Source organism: Cebidichthys violaceus, unplaced genomic scaffold, assembly GCF_023349555.1.
Source record: "Cebidichthys violaceus isolate CVI_PGR_0920_01 unplaced genomic scaffold, fCebVio1.0.p SCAF_23, whole genome shotgun sequence".
Lineage (NCBI taxonomy): Eukaryota > Metazoa > Chordata > Actinopteri > Perciformes > Stichaeidae > Cebidichthys > Cebidichthys violaceus.
This window is the reverse complement of record NW_027176406.1, coordinates 4,802,557-4,818,343: the sequence shown is the minus strand read 5'-3', so window position 1 is coordinate 4,818,343 and position 15,787 is coordinate 4,802,557. Positions and strand designations below refer to the sequence as shown.

Below are 15,787 nucleotides of genomic sequence, written 5' to 3'. Positions count from 1 at the left end.
TCACTGAAAGAAATCAACTTGTATTTCTGAATATACTTTGTGGTTAATAAGCAGGAATGGATGTTTTAGTAGCTTTAATTGCCCACAGCAGGCATTGTTCTAACCAAATAAAAGCAATTTTGTCAACTTTTTTAAGAATTTGAGTTGACCAAGCTTTGAGTCTTTGGTCTAATGTGAGCCTCTTTGCCCCATGAAGTTCTGGCTAGAAAGCCTTAATGTGTCAATATTCTCTTGGGATACGGAAGAGGTTGATTCGCTCTGCTTCAGTTAAATGGATGAAACACTCTTTGTCAGCATGATCATATGCAACACTGAATAAAAAGAACATCCTTGTATTTTTTTCTTAACTGAATATGCACCCTTTTAATAATAGAATAGAAAGAAAATAGAATAACCAGATTTTCTCGGCATGTAAATACCTTCTATACTTTTTAGAATTACTGTGGTTGTTGTTGTTGTTGTTGCTTGCCTTTGACACGTGGATTTGCGGTTTTTAAATCGAAGCACCGCCCTTTAAACCCAAATCCGCTTTGTGATTGGTGGAGGAGAGAGAAAAAATATCTCTATTGCCTTACATGGACCAATGAATTTAATCCACATCCTAGGACGACTACATGGCACGCGACGTTTTCAAGAAAGGACCTCATAATTTTTGTAATAGCTGCATTAGCAACTGCCACATGACATAACACAGCCCAAAAAAGTTAATTACAATATAACAAAAACAATATGCCTTTCTGCACTGGTGAAATGTACTCAAAGTAATGCACTTAAGTACAATGTTGTTGTACCTGTGTACATTATAATGTGTAATTACTGTAGGTTGATTTATAATTGAGAATAACTTAATGGTCTAAAACGGGAAATTCTGCATAACGAGTGCTTTCTCTTTTCGGTACTGTAATTGCATTTTTTTGTTTATTTTTATTTATTTTTTACATTGGATCGACGTGGTTAGAATTACCACACTTATGTGTTTGTGCTCAAGTGCTTAATTCATTAAACTAACAATCTAATTGTTCAGGCACAGCTGTGGACACCTCTGAGGTCCTTTCATAAAACCCAATTTCCTGACGCCACCGCTTTTTCCCTTTTTCCACTAATTACAGGCTTTCATTTCTCAATATAAACACGACCTGTACTCTGCGGACACTATCGATACCTACCCGGTGTGAATATGGGATGTTTCTGATATTTTAATTGAGAAGTTCAGATACATCAGAATGATACAAAACAAACAAATGACATGAAATCTGACTTCAGCTGCAGACAAGTCAAGGTACCGTTAGCCAGCTTTGGCGAATTTACAGTTAATTCGCACAAGAAGGTGACAAGGGGAAACCTTTGACGTTAAAACCACCACAGGTACAAACACCTAAGCTGACAACTCGAGCACCATTTCCGGGCTCGTCACGTCGGCTATAGTGGAGCGGGACGTCGGTGTGAGGGGCGCGGGCAGCGGAGCGGTGTCGGTGAGCATACCCGGACGGCTGGAGGACAGCATGGCTGCTGGGAAGCCCGTCTCGATGTGGGACAACATGCGGATACGGTTCATCGTGTGCTTCCTCGGAGTCTTCGTGTGTTACTTTTACTACGGGATATTACAAGAGACCATGTAAGTAACTCACAGCTAGGTAACCTGTGTGGTTTATGTAACCGATGTCTCTCTGTCCTGTACCAAACTCCATTCAAAAACGAGCTATTATTTTTTTTTTTAATTATTATTATTGTATTATCTGCTATAGATAATGTACAACCAAGTGCAGCATATGTTAGTGCGTTTGTTGTGTAATCTTTACAAATTGCCCTTACCAATGTGGAAGGCAAGTCTGACACTAAATCGTAGTTTGGCGTGACATTCTGTTCATATTAGAAAATGCCACGTGTTGACCCCAACCCCATTGAGCAAGCTGTCTCTTTTCCTACTTATAATAATACTAATAGTATTAATAATACTACTACTAATAATAATAATAATAGAATAAGTAAAACAAACCCAAGTGGTTATTTGTGGTTCTCTTGAAAAAGGAGATGAAGTCAGGGGAGTCCAGTTTCGGTTGCATGTCACATACTGAGGCATGACACATGTGGTATGTTGTTGCCTGAATCACTAAAGCGGACAGGGATCATATCCACTTACAGAATGATGCAGCGTTGTTACAAACCAAAATGATTGCTCTCCATTATATATAGTTGTGAAAATAATATTGACATTATTGCCCTTTGAAACTAACAAACAAGCAACACTGCTGCTGAAGATTGTTGGTCCCCTAACAAAATGTCACCACCACTAGCCCACCCTGTCAGTAGTAGTTTAATGCGTTGGGTTCTCTCCTTGAGGAGGGGCGTTGTCATAGCTTGGAGACTCATGAAAGCTCAACACCCTTTAGTCTCTACTCTTGTCTGTGATCTGTTGCACTAAATACAATGTTGTCTCTCTGACTCTTCCAGCACTCGAGGTGATTACGGTCAGGGAGACCAAAAGGAGAAGTTCAGATTTGCCCGGACGTTGGTCTTCATCCAGTGCGTTGTCAGTGCTCTGTTTGCTAAGATCTGTGAGTATGTGCTGTACAGAAGAGACACAAAAACTAATACAAATGGTTTATATGAAAAAAAACTCCAAGACTGGTTCCTGAAGCCAAATCTTCCTCTTTATCATCAGTGATCGTTTTCTTTGAGGGCTCCAAGCCGGATCACACCAAGAGCTGGCTCTATGGGCTGTGCTCCCTCTCTTATCTTGGAGCCATGGTTTCCAGTAACTCTGCCCTCCAGTATATCAACTACCCCACACAGGTGAGTCTGCCCTTTTAGATAACATGATTCTTTTGAATGTATTACTGTTTGGAGCTGTCTTACCCTAAAGCTATGCTTTTTTTTTTTTGTGATAGGTGTTGGGTAAATCCTGCAAGCCCATACCAGGTAAATCTCTGATAGTTAGCCTTCTGCTCCCCGCCTTCATATCACCTGGTTACCTGAATGTCACTTACGTCATTTGTTTTTTAACAACAGGAATTATATTCTAATCTACAAAAGAGCCCTCAGTTAGTAAAAACTCAATATGGACTGACTCAGAAGCTGCCACGTCTCATAATGCATTGTGCTCATGGTCATATTTCTCTTAAGTGTTTGTTTGTTGACAAACAAGAGATATTCTGAAATCTTACTGATCAAGCAAATACTTTTCACATGTGTGGAGTGATATAGGACATATGGCAGCTTACATTATGTTCTGTTTGTACATGAAGGTTGTATCTCACTGCTCACAGCTTGGTTATCTCTCGTTACACACACACACACACACACACACACACACACACACACACACACACACACACACACACACACACACACACACACACACACACACACACACACACACACACACACACACACTCTTTCGCAATCCATAGTTTCCACTCTCAGGGTTGAAGGCCTGACATTTTTGTATCCAGCGTAGGATTACCACAATCTTGAGAGATGTCACCCTGGTACCCGTGGCTAAACAAACGTCCGTCATGCTGTTGTTGTGTTGTTGCAGTGATGATCCTTGGTGTGACAATACTGAGGAAGAAGTACCCGCTGGCTAAGTATCTGTGTGTGCTGCTTATTGTGAGCGGTGTAGCACTGTTCCTCTACAAACCCAACAAGAGCTCAGCTGTTGCAGATGACCATGTTTTTGGGTTTGGAGAGATTCTGTTGGTGAGTTTTATGTTCCATCCATTTCACCTTTATTCCATTTATTGCCACATGTTGCCGATCAGTCTGTGTGTCCCTGCTGCAGCCACACTGTGACATCTCTGTGACGCTGGTCTCATGGCTTGGTGGTGTCTTTTTATCTGTGTCGCAGCTGGTCTCTCTGACTTTGGACGGTTTGACTGGCGTGGCCCAGGACCACATGAGGGCTCGCTTCCAGACCAGTGCCAACCACATGATGCTGAACATCAACCTGTGGTCCACTCTGGTGCTGGGGCTAGGTGAGTCCACCGCGCTCTCTGCCAAACTTTCCTCTCACCGAATATGTGGCGTGAGGCGCCAGGACTCGAACGTGGAGAGATTCAGTCCAACCAAAGCTACGCCGGGCAGTTGGCCCACCTGCAGCCAGAGAGGAGAAACTAATGAGCAAAATCACCTTGATGTGCTTCAGTACTGCCAAAATATGACAGAATGAAACAGAAACACTGGTGCACCGAACCTCCTGTTGGGATGAAAGCAAAGGTTTAAAGCATTTTTTTTTTTGTACATTAATGGATTTTTGTAACACTAAAATGGTAATTTATACACTTCACTACACAAAATGATCCAACCAGAAACAGTTAGCTTGTTGTCTTTGTATAAAGCTGGTGTAGTGTTTGTACATGCTGGCAGTCCTTGAGCTACAACTCCTATATTGTGTTTACATGCTCACCAGCGCCACATTATACAGGACACTTGAGTTTTCTGTATTTTTTTTGCACATATACTGTAAAATGTCTGACAAGACAAGAGAAGGTCTAAAATGATCTGAACTGAAGTCAGATTAATTAACTTGTCTTAAACGGGTCTTTTATTAACATGCTGGTCTCCATGAGCTGCTTGTTCACAAGATGTAGTATCAACAGCTCAATTATATCATCACTGTTGGTGTAATGTGCTTTAAAATGTCATTGTTGAGTAGCTAATGGCGAGCCAAATAAGTACAAAAACTCAAACCAAAACCAATAATAGCTGCGTTAGAGGCTCTTTTTAAAAAAAAAAAAAGAAAATGTGATCAACTTTTCTCCCAAGAGCCAAAACTCATTAATTCAGTCAAGGCGAAAGCGTTCAGTGTTATCTTTATAGATAAGGAATCCTGCACCGCAAAGCCTGCAGTTCTGTGAGGAGGTTGCTGTGATATACTGAAGAGTACGGCACATAAAACAAATGCAACATAACGAGAGGCTCGCTCAGGTGAGACACTAATGGGCTGAAAGATAAAGATCAGAAGGTCAAAGCCAGTGTGAGAACTGACAGACTGTTATCATTCCCACCTTATTAATTGGCAGTGTCTGCTATCTCTTAGTAAGTGTCCATCTCTCTTGCACACATGCTGCACACTATGCAGGCTGTATCACATTAAAAGAAAATCTATATTGGTGTTTTAAAAGTGATGAATTCAGTTCCAGGCTGCATTAAAATGCCTTCAGAGGTCTTCAGGTTTAGTTTGTGCTCGTAACTCCAGACACTCCGCTAGCTTTGACGTGCTGGTACTTTCCTGAAATATAACAGTTTTCTTATACCTCTACTACTACAAATCCATGACACCCCCACACTAAGGCGTCCTCTAAACGCTGTTGCTGTATTACGCCACTTGGTGGTGCTGTATGCCCACACAATGAACACGGTGATGGAATTATTCTCAGCATGTGTGACAATATGTTCAATTAATGAGTTGTTTTTAACATGACATCATTTTTAATTTTCTTCCTCTTTGCTCTCAGCGGTACTGTCGACGGGGGAGATATGGGAGTTCCTAAGTTTCACCGAACGCCACCCGAGCATCATCTATAATATTCTTCTGTTCGGAGTGACCAGTGCTTTAGGCCAGGTGGGTGGATACCTGTATGAGCTGATGGGTAATGTTGTGTTGTTGCACCATTGGAAGAAATCCTTTACTTTGATCAAAGTTTTGGAAGAAATGCTCCAAATTCCATTCCTTGATGTGTGTTTTAACTCCTTACCAGACCTTCATCTTCATGACGGTAGTGTACTTTGGGCCTCTCACCTGCTCCATCGTCACCACCACGAGGAAGTTCTTCACCATCCTCGGCTCTGTTATTCTGTTTGGCAACGTCATGACCACGATGCAGTGGTTTGGCACCATCCTCGTGTTCCTCGGTGAGACTAAATTCTGGTTAAACACTCTGTCGCCCTCTTTGGATTTATTGTAAATCTCTCACGTGCTTCTTCCCCATTAATGCAGTGTATCACTGTAATGTCTATGACAGCCTATAACGCTAGCAGATGCTTGAAAGAAGCCTTCCACCGTAGCCTGAGATGGTTACTGTATGTGTTTGTTATAACAAACAATTAGGTTCAATTGGGGAATACTTAGGCTTCCCACGCAAACCATTTGGTTGAGTGGTAAATTATGCATTAAGAGTATAGCTGAAGGGGAGTCGGTAAATGTAATACAGAAATAGTAGGAGAAGAAGCAGGAAGGCTCAAACAGTTTAATGTTTTTATTGGTTGAATTGAGAGTGTAAAACAGTTTCTGTTTAGCTGCCGAGGCTTTTCTTTGCTCCTTGGTCACTTCTTTACTTTTCTCTCTCTAGGTCTCGGATTTGATGCTAAATTTGGCAAAACCCCCAAGAAGACGACGCACTAAAACATCTGGAGCTCACAAGAGAATAGCAAACCGATTGAAAATGGAAACACCTTATTGTCATAAGACGTCCTTTACAGGCACACTGTATGTGCCTATGAATTGTTTAAGTATGGTCAGATATTTAACTTAACTGTATTTAAAAGAGAGTCCAGCTTCTGTTATATACTGTTGATGTATCGAAGAGACACGTTTTACTTGGGATCAAATCCTGAATGAACTGTGACAAGCCATTAACATATTTTTTTTTTTTTTTTTTTTTACCACACTTCTGTGGAGTATTTGGACAGGTTGAAAGACAAAGGGGGACAATACTGTATTTAGACAAATCTTGTATGTTTCTGAAACCAGCTCACCTCCCTTGGATGGATATTGAAACCAAACAAGGATTAAAATGTATGTTTCCAGCATTTAACTCATGAACTTGCCACTAAGTAAGGCTTGGTTTACAAAGTGTTGCTTGAATATGTGTCATCATCACATATATAGTTTATTTCTTGGCAAACAATCAGCCAAGTATCATTTATAAAATATAAATGGTTGTATGTAGCCTGTTGTGTCCAGTCTTACTATTACATTGTTTTTACTCCTTATTTTCTACAAGGGGGAAATAACTTGCCATTAAAGGGAAATTGTGATATTTCATAGTAACTTTCTTTTTATTTCAGACTTGATTGGATTTATTGTGAATCTCAATTGGTTCACATCAGTCAGTTGAGATACTCATCTCTGATCGGGTGCCACTTGTTGCAAAATGGCTGTAAAATAACCCAAAACACTCAAAGTCATTACCACCAGCAATTTATGTATCTCTTAGCCAACACATTCAAAATGATGTTAACTTGTTTTGCCACATATCTCTTAAATTATGGGGTAAAGTAACATTCACTCAAGTATTGTACTTAAGTACAATGTTCAAGTAGTTAGTAGTCCATTTTCTGCTACTTTATACTTTACTCCCACTACATTTCAGAGGTAAATATTGTTCTTTTTACTCCGCTAGAGGATTCAGATTAATACAAAATCAAATGAACAAATACATTCTGATGTATTGTTATAGATCAAGCTATCCAGCAGCATGTACATTAATTAAAACTAGCTCCACCTTTATCAGCTGAAACATTAAAGTGATAAACATAACAATGCATCTATTATTAGACAGTTATATAATATATATTATTCTGAAATTAGTCGTTTTGCATATTACTTTTACTATTGGTACTTTAAGTGCTGCTAATATGTACTTTTAATTAAATATATAATATAATTATATATACATAATATAATTATTGCAGGACTAAGAGTATTTTTACACTATTACTACTTTTACAAAAGTAAAAAGTAAAAAATCTGACTACTGATATTGAGAACTTTTGTATTTTTGAGAAGAAAAAACAGCAACTAACATGTATCTTAAACTGATACAAGGACTAGGGATGCACCAAAGCACACTGGATTTAGAAAGTTAATCTTTGCCCAAATAGCCCCAGAATGAAAGAACAGCAAACTCCTAAATATGAGGCACCTCAAAATAGAAAAAGACCAAAATTGTTCTTAAATAGGTGGATTCATTTTAGCGGAAAACGCCATTAAACTTGAAGATTACAACTGATCGACTTCCTTGAAAAGTGTCCTTCTCCTCTGATGGAGATAAACAGCGCCCCCTGCTGTCACACGGTGAGACAGGCATTCCACCTCACACTGACGCAAGAGACAGGAGCAATGTCTCGTTATCTCCATCATGTCACTGACATTCATTAACTAAATAGACTTGTTATTTACGTGTTTATTAAATGCTGGCATTTCAATCATCCAAAGAGAATCAAACTAATGCACATGGTAGAGTTAATACATAAAATGATGAAACATAGCCACAAGGACGTTATGTGAAACAGGATTAAATACACACTATACATTATATACATTTAGGCCAAAACTGCAGCTCAATAGAGAGACGAATATAGGCTCAATACAGATGCATGGGTTTGTTTTGGGGTTGAAAATCTAGTGATTGTAGCGTCAATATGATCAACATTTCGTAGATTTGCCAGAATAAAATGCAGTGTGGAAATAAAAGCTGAAGCCACACAGCGGCATATTGATGAAACCCTACAACATGTCTCTGTATTCATTACATTCAGCGTGACATAAACGGTCTACATGGTACACATAATAATTCATAATCGTGTGTTTTCGTTACTATCGGTCAGGCACTATGTCTCGCATCCTATTCGTGCGGGTCGTCCGCCTTTCTTCCTTCCGATTTTGCAGATTAAATTGCGCACCGTGTTGGCAACACTTGAAGTAATCCGTTTATTTCTGTACAACCTTCACTAACGGGGGAAACATGCTCGCCATAATGCGCAAGCAGCTTAAAAGCCACCCAGCTGTGAGTATATCCCGGTTATAAACAATAAAGATTCGTGTTAGATGTTTTCTTTCAAACGCCATCATCGTCATCCGTGGATTCGTGTTGCTAACCTAGCTTAGCTAAACTAGTTAGCTTTAGCCAAGCTAGTACTCTGACTTTGACCGCACTGACTTTGAGAAAGTTATGTTAAATATTATAAGAAGTTTCACTTTTTAAAATTGTTTTCTGTTGCAATCATGGAATAATCAGTTTCCTTATGTAGCAAGTGACACTACTTTTGTCAGTTAGATGTTTTGGAGTCAAATCAGGTCACGACCCAGAAGTCGATAGCAACTGATTGCAATTTAGCAACTAGGACCACATGCTACTAGTTAGCTGGCTAGGTAGCGTTAGCAAGTAACATTTCTAGATGTTTACTATCACTAGAAACACATACTATTTATATACAGCTTGTTATTTCACTAGAGCAAGTTCACTTAACGTTTAGTCAAGAAGTGGTGACTGGAATATAGTTGTAAACATAATAAGTAACTCAATTAAGCTAAAGTATCGTGTCTCAATATATGGCAGCTGTCGACTGTCAGGGCAAAAAAACTGACGCAGAGGTAACATTAAAGTTTAATATTCTATAGGTAACTGTCTAATGTAAAGCCGTTTTTCCCCCGACAAGTCATACAGGGAAAGTTTACTGTTTATACAAGCTGCCAGCAGCCTCCGTGTGTTTACTCAGCGCTTTCTTGAGCTGTGACATTTAGCCTTCATGTTGGTGAAGGTTTCCTATCTTCCTGTCTGTCTCCTACAGCTGATCCCCCTTTTGTTCTTCATCGGTGGAGGAGCAGCCATGTCCATGATGTACCTGGCTCGTCTGGCCTTGAGAAACCCTGATGTGTGGTAAGGACTTAGGTTGTGACACGAGAAACTTCTTGTGTATTTTATTATTTTTCAAAATGGCTAATGAGGGGTTTGGAAGGGGGTTGTACACAAGTCATTGGCATCTATTGAGATTTGCAGATGAAACAAAAGGTAAAGAAGCTGACAGTTATTGTAACCAAATATGTTACTACTCAGTGTGTAGTTACAGTCCCTCTTGATTAATCTTTCACAATGTGTACCTGATTCTCCTCTTTGCAGCTGGGATCGCAAGAACAACCCAGAGCCCTGGAACAAGATGGCCCCAACTGATCAGTACAAGGTGTGCCTCCGTCTCCTCTCAGGGAATCTTAATAACCATGCTTTGTTGCAGTGTTGATTTCTCTGTGCTGAAGACTTGTTGTAATCAGGGATCACAGTATGGATCTTTGCCAGACCTGTGGCTGAGCCATGGATTATTCATTATGTTGGATTAATCAAATGACATAATCTGGTTAATTTGTAGAAACAAATCGGATGAAGTCATTAACTCCACACACTTAATCAAAAGAGTTTTCTAGAGACCCATGAACTAATTTTTTGTTGCCAAGGCATCTTTATGTCAAGTGTTTGTTCTTGAGCTGAGATTTGTATTTTCAGTTCTACGCAGTTAACGTGGACTACAGCAAGCTGAAGAAGAATGGCCCTGATTTCTAAAGATCCCATCTTCTGGACCAAAAGCACAAAGACGAGCTGATCCGCACAGCCCCGTTTGGAGCTTCCTCTGGGAGCCTGAGGGATGCAGAGGCTAATTCCGCACAGTGAATCATATTTAAGTTTCCTCATTGCATCAAATTGGCATTTGTAGAAAATGTCACTTATTTCTCATTTTCAATGGTTGTCAATAAAGTGAAGGAGTCTTTTCTCCTCCATACAGAGAAAAGAACCCGTTTCATTCATCCTGACTCCATTTTTGGGTTCTTTGCTTTCCGTGTCCTTGAGCTTCTGTCATGTTTTACTTTGTTTTGTCACTTAAAAGTTTATATTTATTCTAAATACACATTTGCGTTACCACCCAGAACACCCTCCACACTCTGTTTACAATCATGTCATGCTTTGCTGTTACTATATGGGCTTTCACCTCATTTCACCTTGTCCTGCCGTGACCAACTGCGGGTGAGTTAAGTGCCACACGGTTCTTGGCCGCCGTCCAGAGCCTTACTGCTACGGCATGGGCAGACTTTAACCTTTACTTACATTTGAGGTGTAGGCTCCCTCTGGTGGTCGCTGTGGCAGTCCAGAGGATGGGGGTGATAAAACCATGTCCGTATTTAGTCCAGTTTATGAAGCCAACCCAGAGCTTCTGATGAAGAAGAAGTCTCTAAGCTTTCAGAAGATACTGTGTGGGAAGAGTAAGACAACTCTCTCTCTCTCAAAAGGTTGACTTCTATTTCTATTAAAGCAATAACGTGTTCTCGTTCGACGCTGAACAATTGCAGGACATGTGGAGGTGTTCCTCTTTATAGAATGCCATCGCTCTCTTAGCCAGATGAGATTGTGAATGTCAACAGGTCGCTCTGCCCTATATGCAGCTCGGGGGGGAGATGCGACAAGGATGAGCAGCCAACGCAGTGCTGAAAATGTCAAGGACACCTTCATATTTGAATAGAAGCCCACGTCTTAATTCTTCACCCATCCTCTCGACGGCTGAGGCGCTCGGCACGCATCTTTTTTTCTTCACCTGGGGAAGTGAGAATTAACTTCAGGCACAGCAAGTAACTGTGTGCCGCTTTGGAACAATATTTTAATTGTTCTAGCACTATATGAGTTCAGCTGGTCTTGAAAATTGGAAATAACACAACGTGCCTTTTATATTCCTAAGCTCTTTTTTTTTTAAATTTTTTTTTTTTTATGTAACGTGTTTTAATCTGAAAAAGCAGAATAAAAGTAAGTGACATGCTGTGGCTGTTCCTTATTTTATGCTGCCACTTATGAGACTTAAGCAAGTATTTGGCCACAAACCAAAGGCTTTAGCTTAACATGGAAAGTTAGGAATCACCTAGAGGCGAGTGCATTGTCCCTACCAAATTTGATGGCAATCGATCCAGTAGTTGTCAAGACATTTAACTCAAAAGCAGAAATCTAAATCGTGATGTCACTAGAGGAAAAGTATGAGGATCACCAAAGTCAGCAGTATTTGTCTACAGACATCCTTGGATGTCTGTAGACAAATACTTTTTAGACAAAGACTTTTTTTTTTAATCAATCCCTCAGATCTAATAATTGGATCGGTCATTTTATTGCATTGTTTTGTGTAGAGATGGTTAAAATGAATTAGTGGAGTACTGAATTTGTTTTTACAGCAGACCTGAGATGTCGATTCAGGATGAAAATGCAGTACAGGGAAAATAGATTGTTTCTCAAGTTCCGGGTTTTGTTGCCCGACACTACAACTCAGTAGCCATTGTCCGGCCCATTACTGCTGGCTGAGGAGCTTTTCTACAGTCTGTCGTCAACACTGAGGGTCAGCTTCTGACAGCCAGCTAGAGGGTTCGGAGTTCAAATGGCTTCGTGGCGGTGAATTCTCTGAGGACACCGGCTGAACAAAACTGCAGAGCCAATCTGACCCGCATCTTTACCCTTCTCCTCCCGACCCCTGACCCCTCCGTTGAAGCCGGCCCTTTTCTGCCACGCTACAATGGCAACATTGAAAAAATAATGAGGGAAAATAATGTGAGGCGAGGTGCAAGGCGATTGCTGCTGCAAATTGTCTTCTAAAGGTCATGCCAAAGATCAGGCAGTCTAGAAACACGGGGAGTGCAGCAGATCCTGCACCATTCGTTCTGACAAAGTCCTTACTGAAGTGTTTTCACAGGGACTGTGTGAGTTTCAAAGTGTGTGCAAGAGAAGGAGGGATAAATACACTTGTGTCATCTTACACCCACACTCATGCACAGATGTCATGGTTGCTCGGTAATATTGTTCGCTTATAAAAAGCCATATTATATAATTCAAGTTGTTTTACTGGCATTTCCATGTATAATATGTTGATAGGACCAGTTAGTCTCCTGCGTTGTCTTTTCAAGTATTTCTATCTTGAGTATTCTAATTGTATCACTCTGATCATTAAAGTTCAGCTGTGAAGATTATGCAGAAACACAGATGACATTTAGCAATAAATTGAATTGAATTTGACTGAAATTACTGCTTTTTATCGTTCATGTTCAGTGATGTCACTGACTTTATACTCACTATTGCGTAAGTTTTGCTGCTTTAAACTTGAATCTATAATTGTTCTTGCCCACTTGGGAACAGCACAACAATCTGCCAAAAAAACTCACCTTGAAATATTGTTGCGGTCAATGTGTTAGCAAATAGTTGCCTATTTATGCAGCCAACAGATACGGGGCAACATTATCAATGATTATGAGTGATGTTTCTGACCATCTGGAGAGTGTAAGATCAATATTCACTTTTTATTTAGCTTCGTTTTGCTTTCCACCAACTCATGAGGGAAATATCTGCCTCTTTAGTGATAAAATGCTCCGCTATGTTCACCAGCTAGTCGCTAACTTTGTCCGTCTGCTGTTTGGTGCTGTACAAAAACACTGGGCATCGTTTTATCCTACAGTCTGGGCCGTTAGTGATATCTCCTCCACTTTAAAGCTCCAAACACGAAAAGATGATGATGATTATCTTTCTAACTCCTGTGTCGACTCTCTCCGAACTTCAGATCTGCAGATGCAAAAGCACGTGCTGTCTCAATCAGACAGAAAGGTCCAACAACATGACCACAAATTAACACACCCTCTTCAGTTTATTATCTTACTGGTATTCTGAACAAAGGAGAAAAAAAGTAAAACAGTTCTCGCTTTCATCCACTTTTATCTTGGTGTCAATATTGCCTCTGTAATGCCTTAGTTACCTCTCAATTACCTCTCTATTTCCCCTCAGTCATAGACATACACAGACATACATACTCACGGATGCATTACGGAGGGAATAAACCGCTTTCCCTCCCCTGCTGTGAGCGGTGTGGAGTAATGAGTGAAAACCTTTCTCCCTCTGATTCTCGCAGAGAGAGCGTCTCTCATTTTTTGCCATTTGGTGTTCAACTCTGAGCTGCTCTCCACTCGTACTCGCTGTGATTTGCCGCTGCTTTGTCCTTGGTTTTTTCCCTCTTTCGTCATTCCTTCTCTTTCAAGAGTTTTTCAATTTCGCGAAGCCCAGACATGGACACACATTCTTTTTCTTCTGCGTCGTAGAAGTTTTATTCCAACAAAATCACATTGATCCTTGAGCTTGGTCACAGAGGATGACAAAGTGCCATTTGCAGCAGATGCACAAAAAGGTCAGGGTTGTCGATGTATTTTTGCATGAGGGATTGAGTAAGGCCACTGCAATCTAACAGCCATTTCAACAGGAATACCACAGGAATTAATCATCCCCGATATCTCAGGGACAGAGAAGCTGTGCGAGCATGCTTTATGTGGTGTTTCAGAACACGCATCACTCACTTTGGAGCCAATATAAAAGCTCTGCAGGCTGGATGGTTAGAGATTGTCTCATAAATACAAGGTCTCAGGTTTGATCCCTAAAAACAACAGTGTGTCTCTTGTTAAAGTGTCCTTGATCAAGACAGTGGATGCTTCAGGATAGATTGTCAACCAAATGAAAAGGGATTTGTAAGTTAAAGAGCAACATCAAATGTGTGGTTATTCTCCTTGGGATTGAAAGACATGAAGAATGGTAACAGAAACTAGCAGACACGCCCGATGCAAGTTCCCATCATCATTGGCATCTGTGTTTAGATGAAATCAGTTTTTTTTTTCTGCATCCATGGTAGGAAAGCAGGTCAAAATTTAAATAGCTGAAAATAGAACATCTGGCTGGGCCTTGTCAGTCAGCAGTGTGTAATGAAATATGGAAATTGGGGCGCTCTTCAAAGAGATACGGGCCTCTGGGTGCCGTCCTGGGTCTCAAGCAGGCCCCTCAACAGCCCCGATGGAGCCCCGCCCCTCTGAAACGTGTGCTACATTTCCAGGTGCTGCCGCCGCGGCCTAGTCCGCCACCAGTGCCAGCTCGTTAGCGCTCACAGCCTGGTGGAGCTGGCAGCTGGCATCATTAAACTTCAAACCGGCTTTCGACCCGGGGTGCCGCCGCGGGGAGAGACCGCCCGCTCATCCGCCTGCCAACAGCTGATTAGAGCCACGCTGACACCAGCAACCAGACTCCATCCACACGCTATCCAAACAGCATATCCACACACCAGCAACCACACCACAAACAATCCAAACAGCATCCAAACATCAACCTCTGAGGACAAACCGGTACCATGTGTCACACAGGCCTCTAGAAATGACCCTGAGCCCTAACTGTTTTGATTTGACAGTTTTGATCTTTATGAAGATGATCCCATTGTATTCAAACTCAATGTGCATCTGTACAAAGACATGTTTGGTGATGTGGTATAAGCAAAACTGTCGCATAACCAAAAGCTTCCATGTTCATGCTATGTGTAGCCCCCAGGGACTGGTGAGGAGGGCAGGTGTAACCAGTGGTTGATGTAACTCTCCACCCACATAACAGGACATATAAACACAGGCATATAGTCACAGCCAGCTCTTGCTGTCTGGGGTCCTACCACTTCCTGGTTTGTGGTCTATGTTGGCATGAAGACATGTGACAGATATGTTACCTTTGTGCTTAAACTTAACAACTAGGCTTTGAACAGATTTCATATTTTTTAGACTGTAGTTACAGCCTTTAAATGTTGCTCACATAATCAATTTTGCATGAGGCTCGCAGTTGCAGCTTTTGGTTCTCCATGAACAAGTGGCAATCTTGATGTGTTCAACTAAAGTCCAGACTGTGGGAGACTGGTGCACCTACAAGACAAGGGTCCCACCGACAAATTAATTGGGAGCCTTTCGCACATGGCCATCGGCATGGGTTGTCAGCTGCTGTTTTAGGGTTTTAATGTTGTTTCTATAACAGATTTCCTACATTTGCCGTTCCCTTTTGTGAATCTGAGCCAAAGTACATTGCGGTTTAGGGTTTTCATGCGAGGTACATCTGATCTGGTGTGTCGTGAATTACTAGCACCTGAGTGAAGTGTATCTTCTCTTGCATGTTGTTTTTCTCCACAGAGTTAGCCTATTATTGAAAAACACTAGTGCAATAAAAGACAACCGCCTGCTCTTCAACCTAGTGTCTTTATTTAGGAT

General features: G+C 40.9%; 2 protein-coding genes across 2 annotated transcripts; both read left to right on the top strand.

Moving 5' to 3' along the window:
• Window positions 1-1,075: 1,075 nt before the first annotated feature.
• slc35b1 (solute carrier family 35 member B1) lies at window positions 1,076-6,980 on the top strand. The gene is made up of 9 exons (XM_068719009.1): window positions 1,076-1,615; window positions 2,452-2,555; window positions 2,663-2,793; window positions 2,889-2,919; window positions 3,539-3,699; window positions 3,848-3,974; window positions 5,457-5,563; window positions 5,700-5,853; window positions 6,291-6,980. The coding sequence occupies exons 1-9, from the start codon at window positions 1,503-1,505 to the stop codon at window positions 6,341-6,343; spliced, it is 981 nt and encodes a 326-aa protein (XP_068575110.1). The 5' UTR covers window positions 1,076-1,502; the 3' UTR covers window positions 6,344-6,980.
• A 1,607-nt stretch (window positions 6,981-8,587) lies between these two features.
• Window positions 8,588-10,519, top strand: ndufa4a (NDUFA4 mitochondrial complex associated a). Its single transcript, XM_068718931.1, has 4 exons — window positions 8,588-8,729; window positions 9,514-9,602; window positions 9,843-9,903; window positions 10,221-10,519. Exons 1-4 carry the CDS (start codon window positions 8,688-8,690, stop codon window positions 10,275-10,277), a joined length of 249 nt encoding a protein of 82 aa, XP_068575032.1. The 5' UTR covers window positions 8,588-8,687; the 3' UTR covers window positions 10,278-10,519.
• The last annotated feature ends 5,268 nt before the right edge of the window (window positions 10,520-15,787 follow it).